The sequence below is a fragment of the Manacus candei genome, unplaced genomic scaffold (assembly GCF_025592945.1).
Source record: "Manacus candei isolate 608988 ecotype Guabito, Panama unplaced genomic scaffold, ASM2559294v1 h1tg000056l, whole genome shotgun sequence".
NCBI classification, from domain to species: Eukaryota; Metazoa; Chordata; class Aves; order Passeriformes; family Pipridae; genus Manacus; species Manacus candei.
Genome location: NW_026138104.1, coordinates 6,621,215 through 6,638,961, shown reverse-complemented (window position 1 = coordinate 6,638,961; position 17,747 = coordinate 6,621,215). Strand labels below are relative to the sequence as shown.

Below are 17,747 nucleotides of genomic sequence, written 5' to 3'. Positions count from 1 at the left end.
TGTGTTCCAACTCAATTCTGCAGCAATTTCAGCTCTTGAAGGATAAATCCTAAGCCATCTTAGTCCCATCACTCAAATCAGTGGGACTCAAGTGTCCTCATATTTCCTCTGAATGTGCTCAGAACTTTGGAACAGTGTTCCTGCAGTCAAGCAATTCTTCTGAGCCACACAAATGTGCTGATGACCCACACAGAGCCAAAGCTCCCAGGGTCCTTCCTTTTGTGTCCACAGAAGTTTACTCTGTCCTTTTCAAGAGGAACAACTACACACACACACCAAACAGTGTATTGCTTCTTTCCTCTACAGTGAATTTTGGCTTAATTAGGGGGAATTTTGCAGAAGATGTATTACCTACCATGCCAGGACCCCCACACTATCATATTATGCAGCATTCAGCCCTTGCATCATCATCAGATCTGATCATTTCTTTATTTAGCTGCTACAAACATGTTTGGAGATGCAAAATCATATCACTTTACTTTCTCAAAAGTAGCAGTAGGAAATATCTCAGTGCAGAAAGAATTCCATAATTAGAAAACGCAGAGAGGCCAGCTTTTTCCCCCCTCATCAAGCTTGGGAAGCTTTAAACAATATGCAAAGGCAAAAGGGGAAAATGGTAACAGTACTGAGAAGGCTAAAATTTGAATGAGATAATAACAAACCTTTCTTGTGGAAGGAAAAGGAAATGACTGATTCTAAAAAAGCTTCTGTGATAAATCATCACCCCTGCATGAAATTCCATTCATATATACAGCAATATCTGGTAGTAATGTTAAACAAAAAGGAATAAAAACTTAGCAACAAACAAGTTTATAAAGAACAAAATATAGCTTGCTGGAATTGCTGAGCTCTTTCAGTAGTTCAAACAGTAGAAGAAGATTTCAGAATCAAGCAAGACTTTCAACAGCTGTATTTGTATTACAGTCATAAAGGCATAAATGTGAAATGCAGATCTAATAAAACATTGAAGTTTATAAAACTGGTTGGTAACTCTCCACCCTTTCCAGAAGTATCTCAGAATATCCAGGGGAATAAAACCTGAAAGAGAAACATTTTGTTTGTGTGTTAGACTACAAGGCATGTTCTGTGCAAAGTAATGAAACACTATGCATATTTCTACTGATCAAGAAAAAATCCTAGCATTAAACACTGGTCAAGGAATTCTACAGTTACTCCCCCACAATGTTTTAAGAGCTTGCTTTTCAACTTACATTACCATTTATACTTGGAAGTTAGGTTTTCAGAAATAGTTTTAGCTCCTTTTAGGGCATGTAGGTAAGTGGCTAGGTTTTAGATGGGTTCAGCTGCCATAAGCATTGTCTTTACTAAGGAATGTAGATGTTAAGTTCTTTTTAAATTATGACCTTTAATAAAAAAGCAGAAGTTTACACAGAACTGTAGGCTGCCAGATGACAATAGTCTGCTGCTGTTCATCAAACATGAGCCCACACCCCAAAGCTAATGGGAAGTCTACATCCATGTATGTGAGAGACATTGATTCTGGAACAAAACAATTTACCACAATGACCTTCTCTCTCTATTGCCAACTCAAGGGTGGAGATTATCCAAAAGGTTTTCATTAGAGCAGGACTCTATGGTGCCATTATTGTCCTGTTGTCATCCAGCTGTTTTTCCACAATGGACCAACTACATGCTTCCAATACACAAGCATCAAAGTTTCATTTAGTTCTTGTTTTCCAGGTTAAGAGTATCTGAAATTTATTACTGTATTATTCTAAAAACATACATCTCAGTTTATTTCTGGTTTTGCAGGCATGTAAATTGCCACCTCTGAGCCCTGAAAGCTTCAGCTATAAAGACAGATGAACACACCTCCATGTAATGCATGCCTACAATATATTCAAGTAAAAATCCCCAGTGTTTTCCATCGAGGGAAGATTTGTTTACCTTGTTGATTTTTATTTTCTGGATGGTTTCTACATAATTTAGCTCTTTTTAAAACTCATATAAGAGTTCTCTGATTGTAAAGCTAACTTTCCAATGCATTACTATATTCAGTCTGCAAATAGCCTAAAATGACAGGTCTGCAGGACAAACCCAAAGCTGGAGTCTATCATAGCTGCTGTGCCTCAGGCAGCACAACCAGCATCAGGCAGTAGCACAGACAGGCAAGCAGGAGATGGTCGAAGGGGCCTTTTTCTTAATTACATCCCAGCCTAGATGACTAACATTTTTTCATTTACAGGGGGAAAAATAGCTGTAACAAAGAAACATTAATTATATCCAGAAAAATATAAGCAAATGTCCTCTTTCCCTCTGAAATACCAGCTGCAGGATAAAATTTCTTTATGATTTTGCCTTTACCCATTTGACAGCCACTGTCTCTTCCTTGTGGAGACAAACAGGGCTTCATTTTGTGTGACTTAGTTTGTAGTGACTATTCACTGAAGAATTTTGCTGCTGTAATTAAAATTGATGATGCAGATTTTCAGAGCCTGTAGAGGGAGTGCACGAGTACAACATCCTTTTGATGTGTTGATGGAGTGAACGACTGGTAAATGGATATCTAGAATCTAGGAGGGCATTTCTCTCATTATTACAATTTAGGATGGTGACATTTTGACTGTAAGCTATTTAATAGTGTTTCTGTATTCATTAAGGGCAAAGTTCAACTTGGTGCAGACAGCTGGTGTATGGTCCTTTTATATAACACTTAAGCCTCGTGATGAGGCTGGGAAGGAAGGGCAGCTGTGGGCAGACCAACTGTGCAGGAGAGCCTCTGGACCCTCTGTACATCAGAGGCAGTTTCAAAGGAGCCTCTGAATACACTAGTTCAGACATACAATTAGGAAAGTCAAGGATGCAACCAAAGGTTCACCAATACCTGTATTCTGGAGCCTAAGTAATCCATAAATAAGTCACCAAAATAAACTTCCCACAACATTTATTATTATGAGAGTGGTTGTACTGAAGTAGGATTCAGAGTTCATCTGGGTAGTGCAGGACTGTTTTCTTTCCACTTTCCTGCAAGAGCTTGATTATTTGGGCTTTGTTTACAGACAAAGAAATTTGATTCCAAATACAATCCAAACACAGAAAGTGTTCTAATGTATGTGTCTAGGGGTTGTGTTACCACTGGGGCAGTTAACCAAATGTTAAGCTATTCTATTAAAAAAAATCATATAAAAGTTAAATTACTATTTTAAATCCTTCCTTTGTGTTGTTCCTGTGAAAAACATTTAATAATAAGTATGAAATTTTTAAATCTCTTTTTCCCTACCTTACTATTTCCTCTGGATAGCAATTGTTAATAGCATTGATATATTCCTGAAGAAGTGACCCAGCATCTGCTTTTATTTCTTGAACCTTTTTAAGTCCACCGGTTGTTACAAAGAGACGACGTGCTTTACTGTCATGTGGTAACACCTACACACAGAATAGTACATTAAAAAAAAAGAATATTTTCTTTTTAATGAATCTGTATGCTGCTAGGCTCAAATATTGCTAATGTGTTTTTAATTCAGAGGACAGAGAAAATGGAAAATCAGAGATACAACATCTGTAATGACTACTGTATTATAACACCCAGTTGTACGGGAAAAAAAAAAAACATAAACCAGCCCTTTATGGTTACAACATAATTTAACATGTACTTTAATACATAACATATATAAAATAATGAATTGAATATTTATCCTTACATAAATAATATTTCTTGAATTATTCCTACAGAGACAATAAGATCGTGGAGATTAAATAGATAATAAAAACAGAATACTAACATGGAATAACAACAGCATCTGTTCCACTTAAACCAAGTTATTCAGGTCTTTTATGTCAATTCCCACAGTTTAATTGTAGAGCTGAATTTTATATCATTATAATGATCTAGTATAGATTAGTGCATGAAAACAATACTGAGAATTGTTGCAAGTGAACAATGCCGCCTTGAAGCTACTATTAAACTCCTAGATATTAAAATCCTTTAACACACTGTGTAGTCATGGAAGCCTTTTACAAACACACACACACAAAGCAAAAACGTGAAGTTTCTGCAGCCAAAGGGGATGAGAAGCAGAAATGATCAGATAATAAGATTCTGTGCTCCCTGAGTGATGCCAATACGCAGCTCTGTCCAGAGGACTGGAGGGAGGGAAGGAGGAAGGTGGGGGCTGGGCCAGGCAAGGGAGAATGACAGCATGTAGTCCATAGCCCCACAGGGCTGCAATAATATTAAAAAAAAAAAAAAAAAGGGAAAAAATACAGAAAGACAGAAAGATAATGCAAGACAGCAGCTGCATCTACAGCAAAACCAGATGGGTTTAAAACCAACTCTGAGAGTTACAGACTATGAGGGCAAAAGCATTTGTAAGCTTTAACACTGGTCAGACAAATTAGGCCATAAATTTGACTGTATTTCAGAGTAAAACAAGAGCCTCAAATGAGGAAGGGATTGCCTAAAAGGATGAAGGAAAAGGACAAGATTTCTTCCGTGCATACAGGCAAGCAGCCTTCATTTCCGCGGTCCCTCTGGGCTGTACAAAATCAACAGACAGGTAAAGAAAAAACAGGAGAGCATAGAGACTTCTCCCTAATATATGCTCCATGGAAGTGTCAGGAACAACTATGATCTTTTTGTTGTAGGAACTAAACAGACATCTTCTTTCACATATCTCCACAACAAGAACTGCCAAGGAGGAGCTAGCAAGGAGACAGGATATGGCCCTTTCCCTGCCTTCCTCCTCCACACTGTGACTACAAGGCTGGATAAGACAGCAGAAATCTTGGAAGAGGCCCTGAAGACAGACAGCACCTCTGAGACACAGTCCCTTCCCCCAGTCCAAACCGAGGCAGCACAGAATAGCACAGATCCTGGAAACTCCAATGCTAAAATGACACAGTCCAGCACCAAGAATGGATAGCATCCCACTCTGAAGCACAGCTTGGAAATAAGGCTTTTACTGTGCTATAAATAAACCCACAGAATACCCCACAACTCTAAGAATAGGAAATTCCCAAGCTATGGTACAAGAGAGAAAAATACTTTTACTACAGAGAACTTAATTTTAAAAGTATACTTCAGAAGAGTAAACAAGTATAGTTTGTTTAATAACATACAGACAAAGAAGAAAAACAAAACAAAGCATCTGCTGATATGAAGGGCACAAAACCACTTCAATAGCAAGCAACATTCAAATATACCCTGAATAACCAATTGCTATGCACTTGGCTCATTAATAGCTCCAGTCAGCATGCAGAAGCAAAAAGGACTGGATTCTGGAAATCTCCAGTCTTCATACAGACTTAGCAAGAAGACAGGACAAACCTAACTGTGGCAAGGTAATGTAATCAGGAATCTGCACTACCAACAGCAGTGCTTCTAGATCTGTAATAATCAGAACTGAGTATCAAGAATGTTTTACCTGGTCATTTCCAGAAAGAACATCTCACCAACTGAGCAGGTACTCCCTGCTAACATGTTACACTGCAGAGTATTGCACAAAAGATATTGTATAGCTGAGCAGGATTCCCAACAGCTGGTGAACACGGCAGACATTGCAAATTTCCTGATTAGTTAGCAATTACTTAGAAAATTTTAAATATTTTTATTAAATTGTATCACTTTCTACATGCTGCATTCAAATCAACAATGTAATAACAACTAATTTTCAAACTTCGAGAGAGATGAGAAAAAAATTGGGATTTTTACACTTATTTGAGACTGAAAATTAATGAGGGTAAAAGTAGTGAAGCCTTTATATTATTGTAAAATACCTGACTTAAGTCACTCCTGTACAGACAGCTTGTTCTTTATCTAAAACAGATGTGACTGGGATTTATGTGATACATTGGCTCAGTGAAAATATTTGCACATGAGTTAATATTCCACTTAATCTCAAGAGGCAAGGAAGAAAAAAACACCTTGCTTATAAGCAACTGTTTTCCCACTCTTAGAATGAATTATGGCAGATTCCAGATGAAACAGTATCCAGCTGTATCAGACAAAAGAACAGGATGCTCCAAACTGCTTTTGAAGGGAATGCTTGAGGATCCTTAAAGAAAACAACTGTTAAAGGAAACAACTGATAACTTTAGAGACTTCATCTTTGGAAAGATAGGTTCCTTGCTAAATGGGAAAAAATTAACATATTACTCATTAAGCAGAGCCTTTTCTTACCTTACTAAACTGCCCAATAATATGTTTCATAATACTGGGAGGGGCATCATGCAGCAATGGTTCAAGTGCTGGAAGATGCGTGCATTTCTGAAGAATGTTCTTTAAGGCTTTTTTAGCCTGTTGAAATGCAAAATAAAATTTCTCTAGTAAGACATCAATGAAAACAACAAGAATTCATGTTATATATCACTGAAGTCTGATTAAAAAAGCGAATTGATCAGAATTTTCAATGAGCATTTTCTGAATAAAAACTATGATATCTATCAGGTCACTTGATGAAGAATCAATTTTCTACTTAGATTTATTAAGCCTCAAACCCCACAGTGCATCATATTATGTTATCTACGGTCAAAGTAATGGCAATTTTCCTTTGACTATAATGAAAGCTGGAGTAGACCCTTTAAGTAAATTGAAGTAATGTAATATAATAAGAAAGTTAAATCAAAACACATTTTAAAAGATTGTATTTTAGAAGTGGCTTACTATGAGAAGCTGCTGCTCTGGGATAGCAAAGTGCAGTACTGTCCAGGCAAGGAGGGAAAGAGAGAGTGAAACAATTGTGCATTGGTGCTTAGTTTCTGAAAACAGACTCAATGTTGGCTGCTACAAGCAGTAGTGACCTTCTTGGGCAGGATTACAGGTACAGCTAATTTGGCCTTAGTATTTTTGGGACCACCGAAAATTACTACAGAAAAGTTATTTTACAGATCTGGAATGCAATATTTCAGTGGGATATACAGAAGCATAGTGCAACATGGGAGAGCATATCCCATTGTATTATACTCTTCAGTTGGTTCACTTACTGTTGCTCAAAAATACACTACTAAATTACAGCTCTACTTGCTACCACACGAGGAAGGCCCTAAACATGAACAGTTGCATATTTTCAAGAGTAGGGCTTTGATTAGCTGTTACAGTTTTATTATAATTATAATAATAAAAATGTAAGAAACACCACTACAGCAACTATAATATTTTCTACAAGAGTTTATACTTGCAAAAAGAAGTAGATAATTAGAAACAAGTCACAAGAAATTATAGCATTTATGAGTATATGCAACTCTCATCTAAACTGGGAAAAAAATAAGGGACTAGACTGCAGTGGCTGTACCATATGATTTGGTATGAACCATATGCACACCCATTAGGAACCAGCCAGTCCTAATAAATGACACACAGCCTTCAGATACCCTGGACCCCGGAAATCTGTGACTCGATGAACATCAATAAAAACACAAAGCATTTAGTAATTTTTAAGCACTTAAATCTCTTAATTACAATTAATTAATCACCCTGCAAATACTACAAATATACTTGCTTTCATTTTAAGATCTTCTGAACTGCGTGTGTCCACATAGATATCAAGCAATGTGGGGAGCACGTTTGCTCCTGCAACATGACGTGCATGCTCAGCAGTGTGTCTTCCAATCTGTCCCAAGGCCCAAGCAGCTGCTGCCTTAATATGATCTTCATGTTCTTCTATCAAGCAGGCACACAGTGGTGGTATTCCCTGTAGCATTAATCAAAAGCACAACCTTTACAAATGTAGACCAGGGAAGGACAATGTGAAACCGATACAGCTGGTTAGAAAATGTTTCTCTATTTACACTCTTCCTGTAAAAAACCCTGTAAGATAATGCATGCTAGTGGTGTAATATTTTTACATCATCAAGACTAGCAAGAATTTTTAATAAATCTTAATAAATATAATTAAAGAAAGAGAAACAGATTCAATGTTCCAAGTCAAAAGGCAGTTTGAACAAACATGCAAATTTAAGGGATAAAAGGAATACATGACACAGTTCAGGCTGTACTGAGTAAAAGTTGCAGTTTTGTCAAACTAAAAATAAAATAATTTGAGTGCTTATGATTCTAGGAAAGTAGTTTAAGACTATAAGGGCTCAATCATTGAGTCTTTCTTTTTTATTATCTACACCAATAAATTTCAAGTTATCAACCTCTTCTTGAGTCCAGTAGTTCATGTTTGACTCATCCAATAATTTGCAGAAAGGTTTCAACTCTTGAAGACATCAGGAGATGGAGAATGCCATCGCACATCCAGTTGTTACTAAAGTTCTTATGGTTTGGATCACAGTCTTTATCCTTTCTCCACAGCTACTTAGATTATGCCAAGATGCTTCAACAGGAAACATTTCATGCTACTTCAGGTAAGGCAAGGCTACCAAAACTCTACTGTAAAAACCTTGTTCTCCATCCCATGAATCTTTTTTAGTGTTTTCTGCACACTTTTCTGGTTTTCATTTGGGTTGGGTTGGGTTTTTTTTGCAAGTCGTTTTCAAATACAGGGAGCATATCCACTACTAACAGATTAACTTCCCTTTTCCAATACTGCTTCATCTTCCACTCTAATACCACTACAGCAGAAGATCACAATGAAGTGTTTGTCCAGTATGGTCCCAAAAATAATTTTTCAAAATTCATCCTTTCCAGGTTAGAGTACAGCAGAATAGAGCTATCACTTTACATCATAACATCATCAGTGTTTAACTGCACGTGGTTATGCCACAGTGCATTTCTTTTAAATGGTTCCAGTTTACCAAGCCTTGTCCTCAGCGCTATGTACCACTACACAAGCTTATTTTCCCCTGAAGCGGGTTTTTTTAATGGGCTTTGGGTTTATTGTTATTGCTTTTGTGGACCATTCATTAAAATATTTAATTTCATGAAAGTTTGCACAGATCCCTACAAAAGCTCTCACTGCGGTTCCATTCAGTTATGATAGGAATCATTAGTACTCTTCAAAAATTTAATACTTAAAGGCTTAATCCTGAACTTAATCCTGGATTCATCCCACCTAATGTCAAGCACTCGACGGTCGGAGCATATTTGCTCTTGGCATCCTGAAAGTGGAGAGACAGACACATCCAGAGAAAGGACTCAAGAGAGGGCAAACAAAACGTGTCTATTTCTTTAGTTTTAAAATACAGAAGAGCATTTTTGATCACTCCTACCTTCCCTGCATACTATATGTTATGTTGTAGCAATTTTCAATTTTTAATTCGCATTCCTACTAGAAGACATTTCTGTTCTTCCATTTTTGTTTTGTTGTTTCCACTCATACAGTATATTTTAGATTACTGACATAGTGTGAAAATGGGCCAAAAATGTTAGTGAAAATATCTCCTTCCTTCTGTCATTAGTTAGTATGATTTACATCAGACTAATATATCAGGCACTAATTTCACCTATTGCAAATATTGCAAATGCTCTCCCTTGTATATCATGGCCCAGCAGATTTTATTTAAACCTGAAAATGTACAGCTTAACTCATTTGAAATGTTACTTGCACAACTGAATCAAACACTAGAAACTGAAGTCTTTTCAAGTTTGAAGATTTCTGTTGCAAGATACTCTAGTGGTACTAGCAGAGTCATGCTAGTGCAATGAAGAACATGCCATTAAACATACTTGTTTCAAAAAAGGTTTTGATGTAGCCACAAATATTAATTTTAAGAGGAAGCAGACTATAGGAATTCACTGACTTATTTTCTGTACCCGTGCAATTGCAACACAGAAAAATCATGCATTGTAATACAAACTAATCCAGGATATTTTATAAAAGGGTCAACATCATAAGGACACCCTTTGATCAGGTTACCACATAATTTCGGTCATAGCAAGTGGCAATATAAGGAGGAAGTGCATTCGTCAAGAGCAAGTATATGATCCTGTCACAAAATATATCCTCTGCCAATGTTCATTTGTATCTCTACCTCAGAATACTGCTGAAGAATTATACAAAGACAACAAAGTGATAGCTAACCTTGGAGACAATCACTGCCATTGACAGGTTCTCCGAATGAGCTGCTACATAACCAAGCATCATGATGCCAGGCAGTCTGACAGTCCCTCTGCAGCTGCCAATACAATCAATCACAGCAGCAACTCCGCCTGAATTTACTATAAGCTGTGAAAGCTGAAAAGATAAACAAAAGAGATTAGATACTGTGAAATATCAACAGGCATAAAGCACTACATCAGAAAAGTCTTTTAATGTATTGCTCCTAATTTACAAAATAAAGCTGGAATAAGAGCGATGTATCATGCAGACTGTTGGCAACTAAGTGCAGCATGAAGTTTTCAGGAATGAAGCTGATTTGCTACGGTGCTTTTGATTGACTTTACTGCAAGGAAATCAGGATTCTGAATTCGTTATGCTGTACAGCATGAATGACATATTCTCAACTCCATTATCATACACAGAAGAGATGTGCAGATGACAGCCTAATACATGAATGATCATGAAGATGCACCTACTGACCCAGTTCCATATTAGTGCCCACTCATTCCCCAGCTAACATCATATGTTCTGTGCAGCAACAGACGGAAAGGCCCACTCTTCCTCTCACCTGCATTTTCTGCAGCATAAAATCCTTTGTGAATCCTCCCACTGAGGCATGAAGCCAAGGACAACTGTTCTGGATGTGCAAAACTGACTTGGGCTGCACCATTCTGCCATGTTAGAGTACTCTGAGGGAAGTGTCCAGGGAACACACTTGATGGGCATTGGAGTCTGCCCCGGAATGCCAAATTATATAGCCTTACTTATAAATGATAATCAAGCTATGCACCTTGGTTTTTTTCCAAACGCTATCACTTCCCACATCACTTGAGGGACAGCAGTAGAGTATGTATGATAGCAACAATGCATAGAAATTATTTCATATTATGATTATTTTCTTCCATATTGTTAAGTATATCCCATTTTCCCGACAGATTCCAAAGCAAAAGAAACATGTTCTTAAAAGTCAAAATTAAATGAACAAAACTGAGGCACGTAAATTTCCAATCCAGCTGATTTCTATAAACATGAAATTCACCTTTTCCTCAGAGCCTTTAAAAGGGGATTGTTTCATTCATGAAACAGCCAGATGAAATTTGCAGTTATTACTTAGGAAAAACTGTTCACATGATTGTGAACTGCAGCCAGTGGCAACCAAGTCTTACGTCTGGACACAGCCATGTTCACTTGGATGCACAGAGCACACTCCCCACTGCTCTGTCCCTCAGCCCTTGCTGTTAAGTCCCCCCAGTGATGACCTTCACATGAATTTTACTGCATATGCAGATTGAGAGCTGGGATCCAAAAGCCACGAGTCTCAAATGACACAGCCAAGTCCTCTAGAAATATCATTTGCCAGTGTGCCTCTGCTGCAACATGTGTTGCTTGAACAGAGTTGCTCAGAGATGGACAGTGGTCACTGTCACTCTGAAGTCAAACACAGATTGTGACTTCCCACTGGGAGTCACTTCCTACAACTCCTTTGGAGAGCTGCTAGCATGGCCAATTCCCCTGGCATGGAGGATCCAGTGCTAGCAGCTCTTCTGACTCTACCTGCAGTCTTGTGAGTTTGGTCTCTGGTTTCTGACTCCAGTGTCCCCCTTTGATAATGATAATTTCTTCACTTTTTGAGGAAGTAAAGTTGCATTGCCCATGAGGTGCAGAGAGAAAGCAGATGTGCCAGGAGGGTAACCTTTAATCACCAGTTTAAAGAGTGGCAGGCTGAAGAAACAGCACAATATTCATGTTTAAACACTTCTCAGTTGTTAAGCTAGTATGATTTTGAAATGGCTGCGTTCAGCATTAGCGTGTTCTACAAATACATTGCTTGTATTTCATTCCAAAGTCATATTTAGAGCCTTTTAATTATCTCTGTGGTCTGACAGATTAACATAGTTATAATTATTTGGTTTTTCTATTTATTTTTTATTGACTTTGCCAAACATCCCAACCTTCCTGTATCAGCTATTGGCAAAAACAGTGCAAATGCTGAGACTCAAATTACAAACTCAAGCTAATAACAGAAACTACCACCAGTTTAATAATAAATGAGAGAATTTTTGACCTTCACTGTCATTGAAAAAATAATTAAAATGTGATCCCAGCACCCCAGAAGATTTTTAAAAGGACACACACCATCTATTATAGTTACAGGATGATCATGCAATTTATTAGCTGGTATCATGACTTCTGTGAGGCTTTTCTCATGATATTTTTAATATCTAGGACTGACAATACTGTCAGCCTAGAACTCCCACTCTGTGCAGATATCTCATAGAATGAAGTAGGTAGGTATACGTTTTATGATTCCCAGTTTCCTAACCCAATTCATATTCAATACACATCTCATAATATCAGCAAGCATTTCCATATTTTCCAATGAACATGCCAAACAGCTATTTGCCCTCCCTTTCGAAAAGCAAATGACAGAATAATCCTGTATTTTATTTAAAGTGTAAAATCTAATGATATGACCTTGTATTTGCATTTTCAAGGTTTTACCTCAGGCGAATGCTTTGCTATCTCTCTAATTAAAGTTGCACCATTTTTCTTGACATATTCATCTGAGTCCTTCAGGCATGTGAGCACAACTGGGAAAATTTCTGCTTCAACCACCAACTCTGCAAGATCCACTGAATGCTTTGCTATTTGGCTTAGAGCTGACAGCACCTGACGCTAGTAAATAAAAATTGTTATAAAATCAATAGTATACAAACATCCGACAACACACACTCCCCCTGCACACAAAAATCTATTGCATCAAGGAAAACAAAGCAGGATAGGGAAAACAATTACAGCTATTTTACAATTCACTGAGTCAATTCATGCACGAATATAATGGCACAGAACATTCGCTGGTTCCTGAATAAAAGTTTCTCTTTTGTTTTATTCCATTCAAGCTTGCTATGTATTAAAAAAGCAAATATATATATATATATGCCATTTAAAACTTTAATTTAAAATTTAGTAAAATCTACAGAAAATATCTTTATTTGCATAAGTTGAATCTGTCGAATCTTATATTAAGGATTTTTTATCTATTTGTTTGAAGTGGCATTTTTATGTTGCCTTCTGTTTCTGTTAGACAGAAAATTTATATTGAGAAACAATTTTTTTAACCATTAAACTCTAGTGATTAAACCTTTGACAACAACTATTCACATTAGATGGTACATTCTAAAATACAATACATTTACTACTAACTGCTTTATCGTATAATCTTAAGTATGCAAAACCTTTTTTGTAACTGAAATGTGCAAATTTTATCTATTGAAAGTATCTGTTGCATTCTTTATATACTATGTATTTCTAAAAAAACCAATACTATTCACTTTAAAGACTAGTTTAGCTGTTCCTTACAGAGCTGCAGTTTTTATCCAGTAGCTAAATTTGTGAATGTGACCAGAACTCTTTGTCACCATCTACGTACTTACATTTTGTTAACACCCAAACCAAGAGCTTCTAAATAAATATGCACATCAGTGTCTTTGATTCAGTATTGAGTAATGACTGGTATAATGGAGATTTTAAAAAAAATTAAATGTACCTTCAGTTTAGCATCAGGGTTCGGGATCATCTGAGCTAAGTGAGCGATAGCTCCTGCATCCACTACTGTCTGTGCTAACTCTGGAGAATGCTTTGAAATATCACTGAGAGTTGAAGCAGCAATCCTTTTCAAAGCAATTTCTGGCTCCTGGATACAGAGCACTAAAAGAGGAACAGCGCCTGCCTCCACCACAGCTTGTGACAGTTCTGTAGGTCCAAGGAAAGTAATTAAGTGAGTATGGGTGACTGACCCTTGTGCAAGCCATTTTTCACCCTGACAGATACAGCAAAGGAAAAAGGGGAGGGTGTAGTTCACTGTCTCGACATCTGCATTTCAAATCAGCCCTCCTGGTTTCATAAACCGTGTGGACCAATCCACAACTGAAAAGAATGCAGGTCAATAGATGGACCCCCATTTACATGCACACATTTGAGGTAGATTAGGCTGAAATGGTTTGTTATTCTGTTTTCTTTTTCTTTTTTTAAAGTAAGCAGATGTCAGCTGTTTAAACCCTGGCTATTCTACACTGATCAATAGGAAAGCATTTTATGCATGGCTAACAACAACACAGAAAGCCAAAGTACCAAAATTTTACCGACCACCTAATTAGAGAGCATTTTACCCTCTTTAAATGGTAAGCAGATATTAGCATAGATCAAATGCCAAAAACAAAAATACAAAAAACATACATAAAAATTTATCTTTCATAAAAGATTGGGAAAATGGAACTTGCTGATCAAACTAGTCTTTGCTACCATACATGGGATGAGACAGAATTTATACTTTAATGACATGAAAATGTTATCAGACACAATTAGACAAATGAGAAATATCATCAGTGAGATACTGTGTGTGTGAGATTAGCACAATATCCTTAACTAACTGCACCTTATATTAAAAAAAAAAGAAAAGAAAAAAAAATCTGAGCATATGATTAGCTGACATGGACAAAAATTACCCTATTAGAAATTCATTAGCTCTCTCTGTGTATGCAGCATTAATCACGGTCCTAAAATGAGAATTACTGAATATCAGAAGCAAAATTTATATTATAACCAAGTTGTGCTATTTTAAAATAGTGTTGAAAAAGTGGTAAAAATCATAGGGGATTCAATAATCTATTAGGTTCTTCATTCAGTTTCGCTACACCTTATTACGCATATCCATTATTATCTTTAACATTTATCTTGACTTACAGTACCATGGCAACATATGGCTGTTGTATTTCAAGACTCTAACTTAGCTTTTGATTTATAGTCCATCCATAAAGAGATTTTCATACTAAGAAAAATACAGCATACTTCATTAAATATACATAGACTAATATAGTTTTTCATGAAATCTGTAAGTCATGTCATCATTATATTAATATCCAAATAACATTCCAGACCGGATTTGTTTTCAATTAGTGAGTTACAGCCACACATTGCAACACATGTGATAAGTCAAATATTTACACTATGTATGTTATTTTATGATACAATATTTTAAAGAAAATATAAATATTACATCACAATGTTATATTAAATAATGCAGTAATTATTAGACTAATACAAAATTAACCCTAAAAGATTCACTTTTCAAATAACTATTTGACTAAAAATTTAGCACGTGCATCCTCAAAATACATACAAACCGTAAGATTTCAACAAAACTCAAATGTTGTATCTTCAGTTTTACAAATTTGAAGTGAAATGTACCTGAAATGTATGAAAAAACAAATCTAAAAACTAGCCACTGTCAACTTTTCATGGAAAAAAGCCATACTCAATTTCTTCAGATTGTGTTTTGATGTGTTTTGGTAGACTGACCAAGTGGAATACATTGTGATCTACTGACCAACAGTCCAGATTAATCCATCTGACTGTGCCTCAGAAGCAACTTCACACCAACCAGCTCAGTTGCCTGCAGTCTGCTAGGAGATGCTAATATCAAGAATATGAGGTCAAGAGGGACATGGTACTAATTCGAAGAATGGGCTTCTTTGATGCCTTATGAGCTAAAATCATGAAGTTCAAGCAGGGAGAGAAAAAGCAATACTTTAAGGTCACAGCTACATCCAGGCATGCAAAAGTTGCCATAAAAGTTATTTGAAAAGAGCTAACTAAATCTGATTCAATTTAGATCAGCTGTTGCTGTTAGAAGTCTGATATCATTTAAATACTGATGGTTATTGTTGGTCATGGGTAATTAAATGGTTGTTCTTCCAGTGGTGTTTTATAAGGTTCATGGCTAATAACTTACCACATGGAGGGCTGGACCATGTGTCAAAAGAGACAGGTTGTAAATGGACTCTCAGAAAAACAGAAAAGCTAAAGAAAAAAAGAAAATATAGAACTTCCCGTGACATTTCCCTGCAAACTCAGCCCAAAATTACATATCTAAGTATTAATGATTCTATTATAAATTGTAATTCTTCTTTTTTTTCCTCAAGAAAAGGCTCAATTAACCTTGCTACTTGGTAGAACATCTTTAATGCAGACTATACACCAAAGGATTCATTGAACTTTTCCATCCAATTACAAACACAGACAGAGGTGGGCGAAAAAAATGAAGACCGAGGAGTTAGAGGAGAGAACAAAGTTGTCAACAAGAAATTTTTAAAAACAAATATTCAGCCAAAAAAAATTAAATTTTTATAATTTGGAACAACTTACAAAAATACTTTTCCAAATACTATGCCAAGGTTGCATTATAAGGGCAGAGACAAGACTGATAGCTGAAGAGGAGAAAGGCAGCAGAGAAAAACTAATGTATGAACCTCATTTAATTCCACAGAAGGTTTTGAAAATCCTAGGCTTGGAACTTCATTTTGAAGTACAGCTCAAAGAACCTGTCCAACTACATGATGATAAAGTTCAACTCCCTCCATGAGTGAAAGTGCTGAGAAACAAGAGAATTAAGGCTCAAAACCAACCATAAATTGCTTTTGCCCAGATCAAAATAAAGAAGATTTTAGCAAATGGAGACACTCTAGACAAGACTGAAATGGATGTAGAAGAAAGACTGATAAGACAGTCTTTAGAGTTTAAGATGTCACCAGTTCAACTAGAAGTTGTACTAGGGTTGCACTGATTTGTGTCAATACAAAAGTACTCATCAGGGACTACGAAATTAATTCAAAGTAAGTTGAGGCCTCGTCATGAGTTTATGTCATCAGGACGAGTGGAAAGATAACAAAGAGGAGTGAAGATCCTAACTACATACCCACTGAAATCAGTGGAAAGTCTTACAGGATTATTCTAAACTGTTTTAAGATGTTAAAAAAAAAAACCTAACTTTAACTAATGTTAATATGTTGGCAATAATAGTATGGATAAAGCAAAAAATATTAGGGAAAAGAGATGAGGGTGAGAAAGTGAATGTGCAGGTAGTCCTAGAGAAGGAAAATTGGCTCTGAACAATATCACATTCATATAGTGGAGCAGCAGCAAAACCTTTGGTTGGGAGCAAGTGCAAGTTTCAGTTCAGACCAGGGTTCTCAAACAGACCCTGCTGTGGTAGCAGGTGTATCCACAGGAAACAACGTGTTTTAACCAAATCAACCACCAACACTGTATTTTTCTGAGGACTGTGTGACCATGTAATGGCCACATAGGAAGACTCTAATCCCCACAAGTAGCCCAAAGGCTGCACTTCCAAATCACAGGTTTATGGAGGCCACTACAACCACAGTGCTAAAGATTCCACTGGAACCAGTGGGAAAACCTTTCATCAGGAGAAGGATGGAGGTTAGGCTCAAATCACTGATGAGCTGAGCAACCTGGTCTAATCTTGTAGCAGATGCTGCTTAGAGCAGGAAGCTAGACTGGAGACCTCCCAAGGTCTCTTCCAAGCTGAGCTATACTATGATCCAAAGTGTACCACTGTATGAGAGAAAATGAGCAAAACTCTGCTCTCAGCAACATGATTGAGTATAAATAGTGGGGTTTTTTTGGTTTCCTACCAATTTACAATATACTGAAACAGGTGTGAGACAATTAATAAATTACACCTATAATGTAGGCAAAGAAAATGGAAAGCCAAATTATTTGCATACTTCAAACAAAAGAATTTTGCATTTTAAAAGTAACTGAATATGGTATAAGTAAAGTTTACAAAATATTTTTCCTGGACTTGATGATATTTCAAACACTTTACACTTCTTTTTAAACACAAATATTAGAAATAATGAATGGCAAAATTACAGCACACTGGTCTGTACACTTTGGAGTTAAGATCAGCATCTGAAATTCATCTCAAAGATGAACTTTTTCTCT

The 17,747-nt window shown here is 36.6% G+C and overlaps 1 protein-coding gene across 2 annotated transcripts in view; it reads right to left on the bottom strand.

Annotated features, from left to right (window-relative positions):
• Positions 1-794: 794 nt before the first annotated feature.
• SPAG6 (sperm associated antigen 6) overlaps positions 795-17,747 on the bottom strand; it is a 34,291-nt gene continuing 17,338 nt past the window's right edge. For both annotated transcript variants that reach the window (XM_051802446.1, XM_051802447.1), the window contains exons 5-11: positions 13,489-13,694; positions 12,444-12,617; positions 9,924-10,076; positions 7,458-7,649; positions 6,140-6,256; positions 3,242-3,387; positions 795-1,038 (exon numbers count right to left, since the gene is read on the bottom strand). In XM_051802446.1, coding sequence (XP_051658406.1) covers positions 972-1,038; positions 3,242-3,387; positions 6,140-6,256; positions 7,458-7,649; positions 9,924-10,076; positions 12,444-12,617; positions 13,489-13,694 — 1,055 coding nt within the window. In that variant the 3' untranslated portion in view covers positions 795-971. The remainder of the gene's footprint in view (positions 1,039-3,241; positions 3,388-6,139; positions 6,257-7,457; positions 7,650-9,923; positions 10,077-12,443; positions 12,618-13,488; positions 13,695-17,747) is intronic.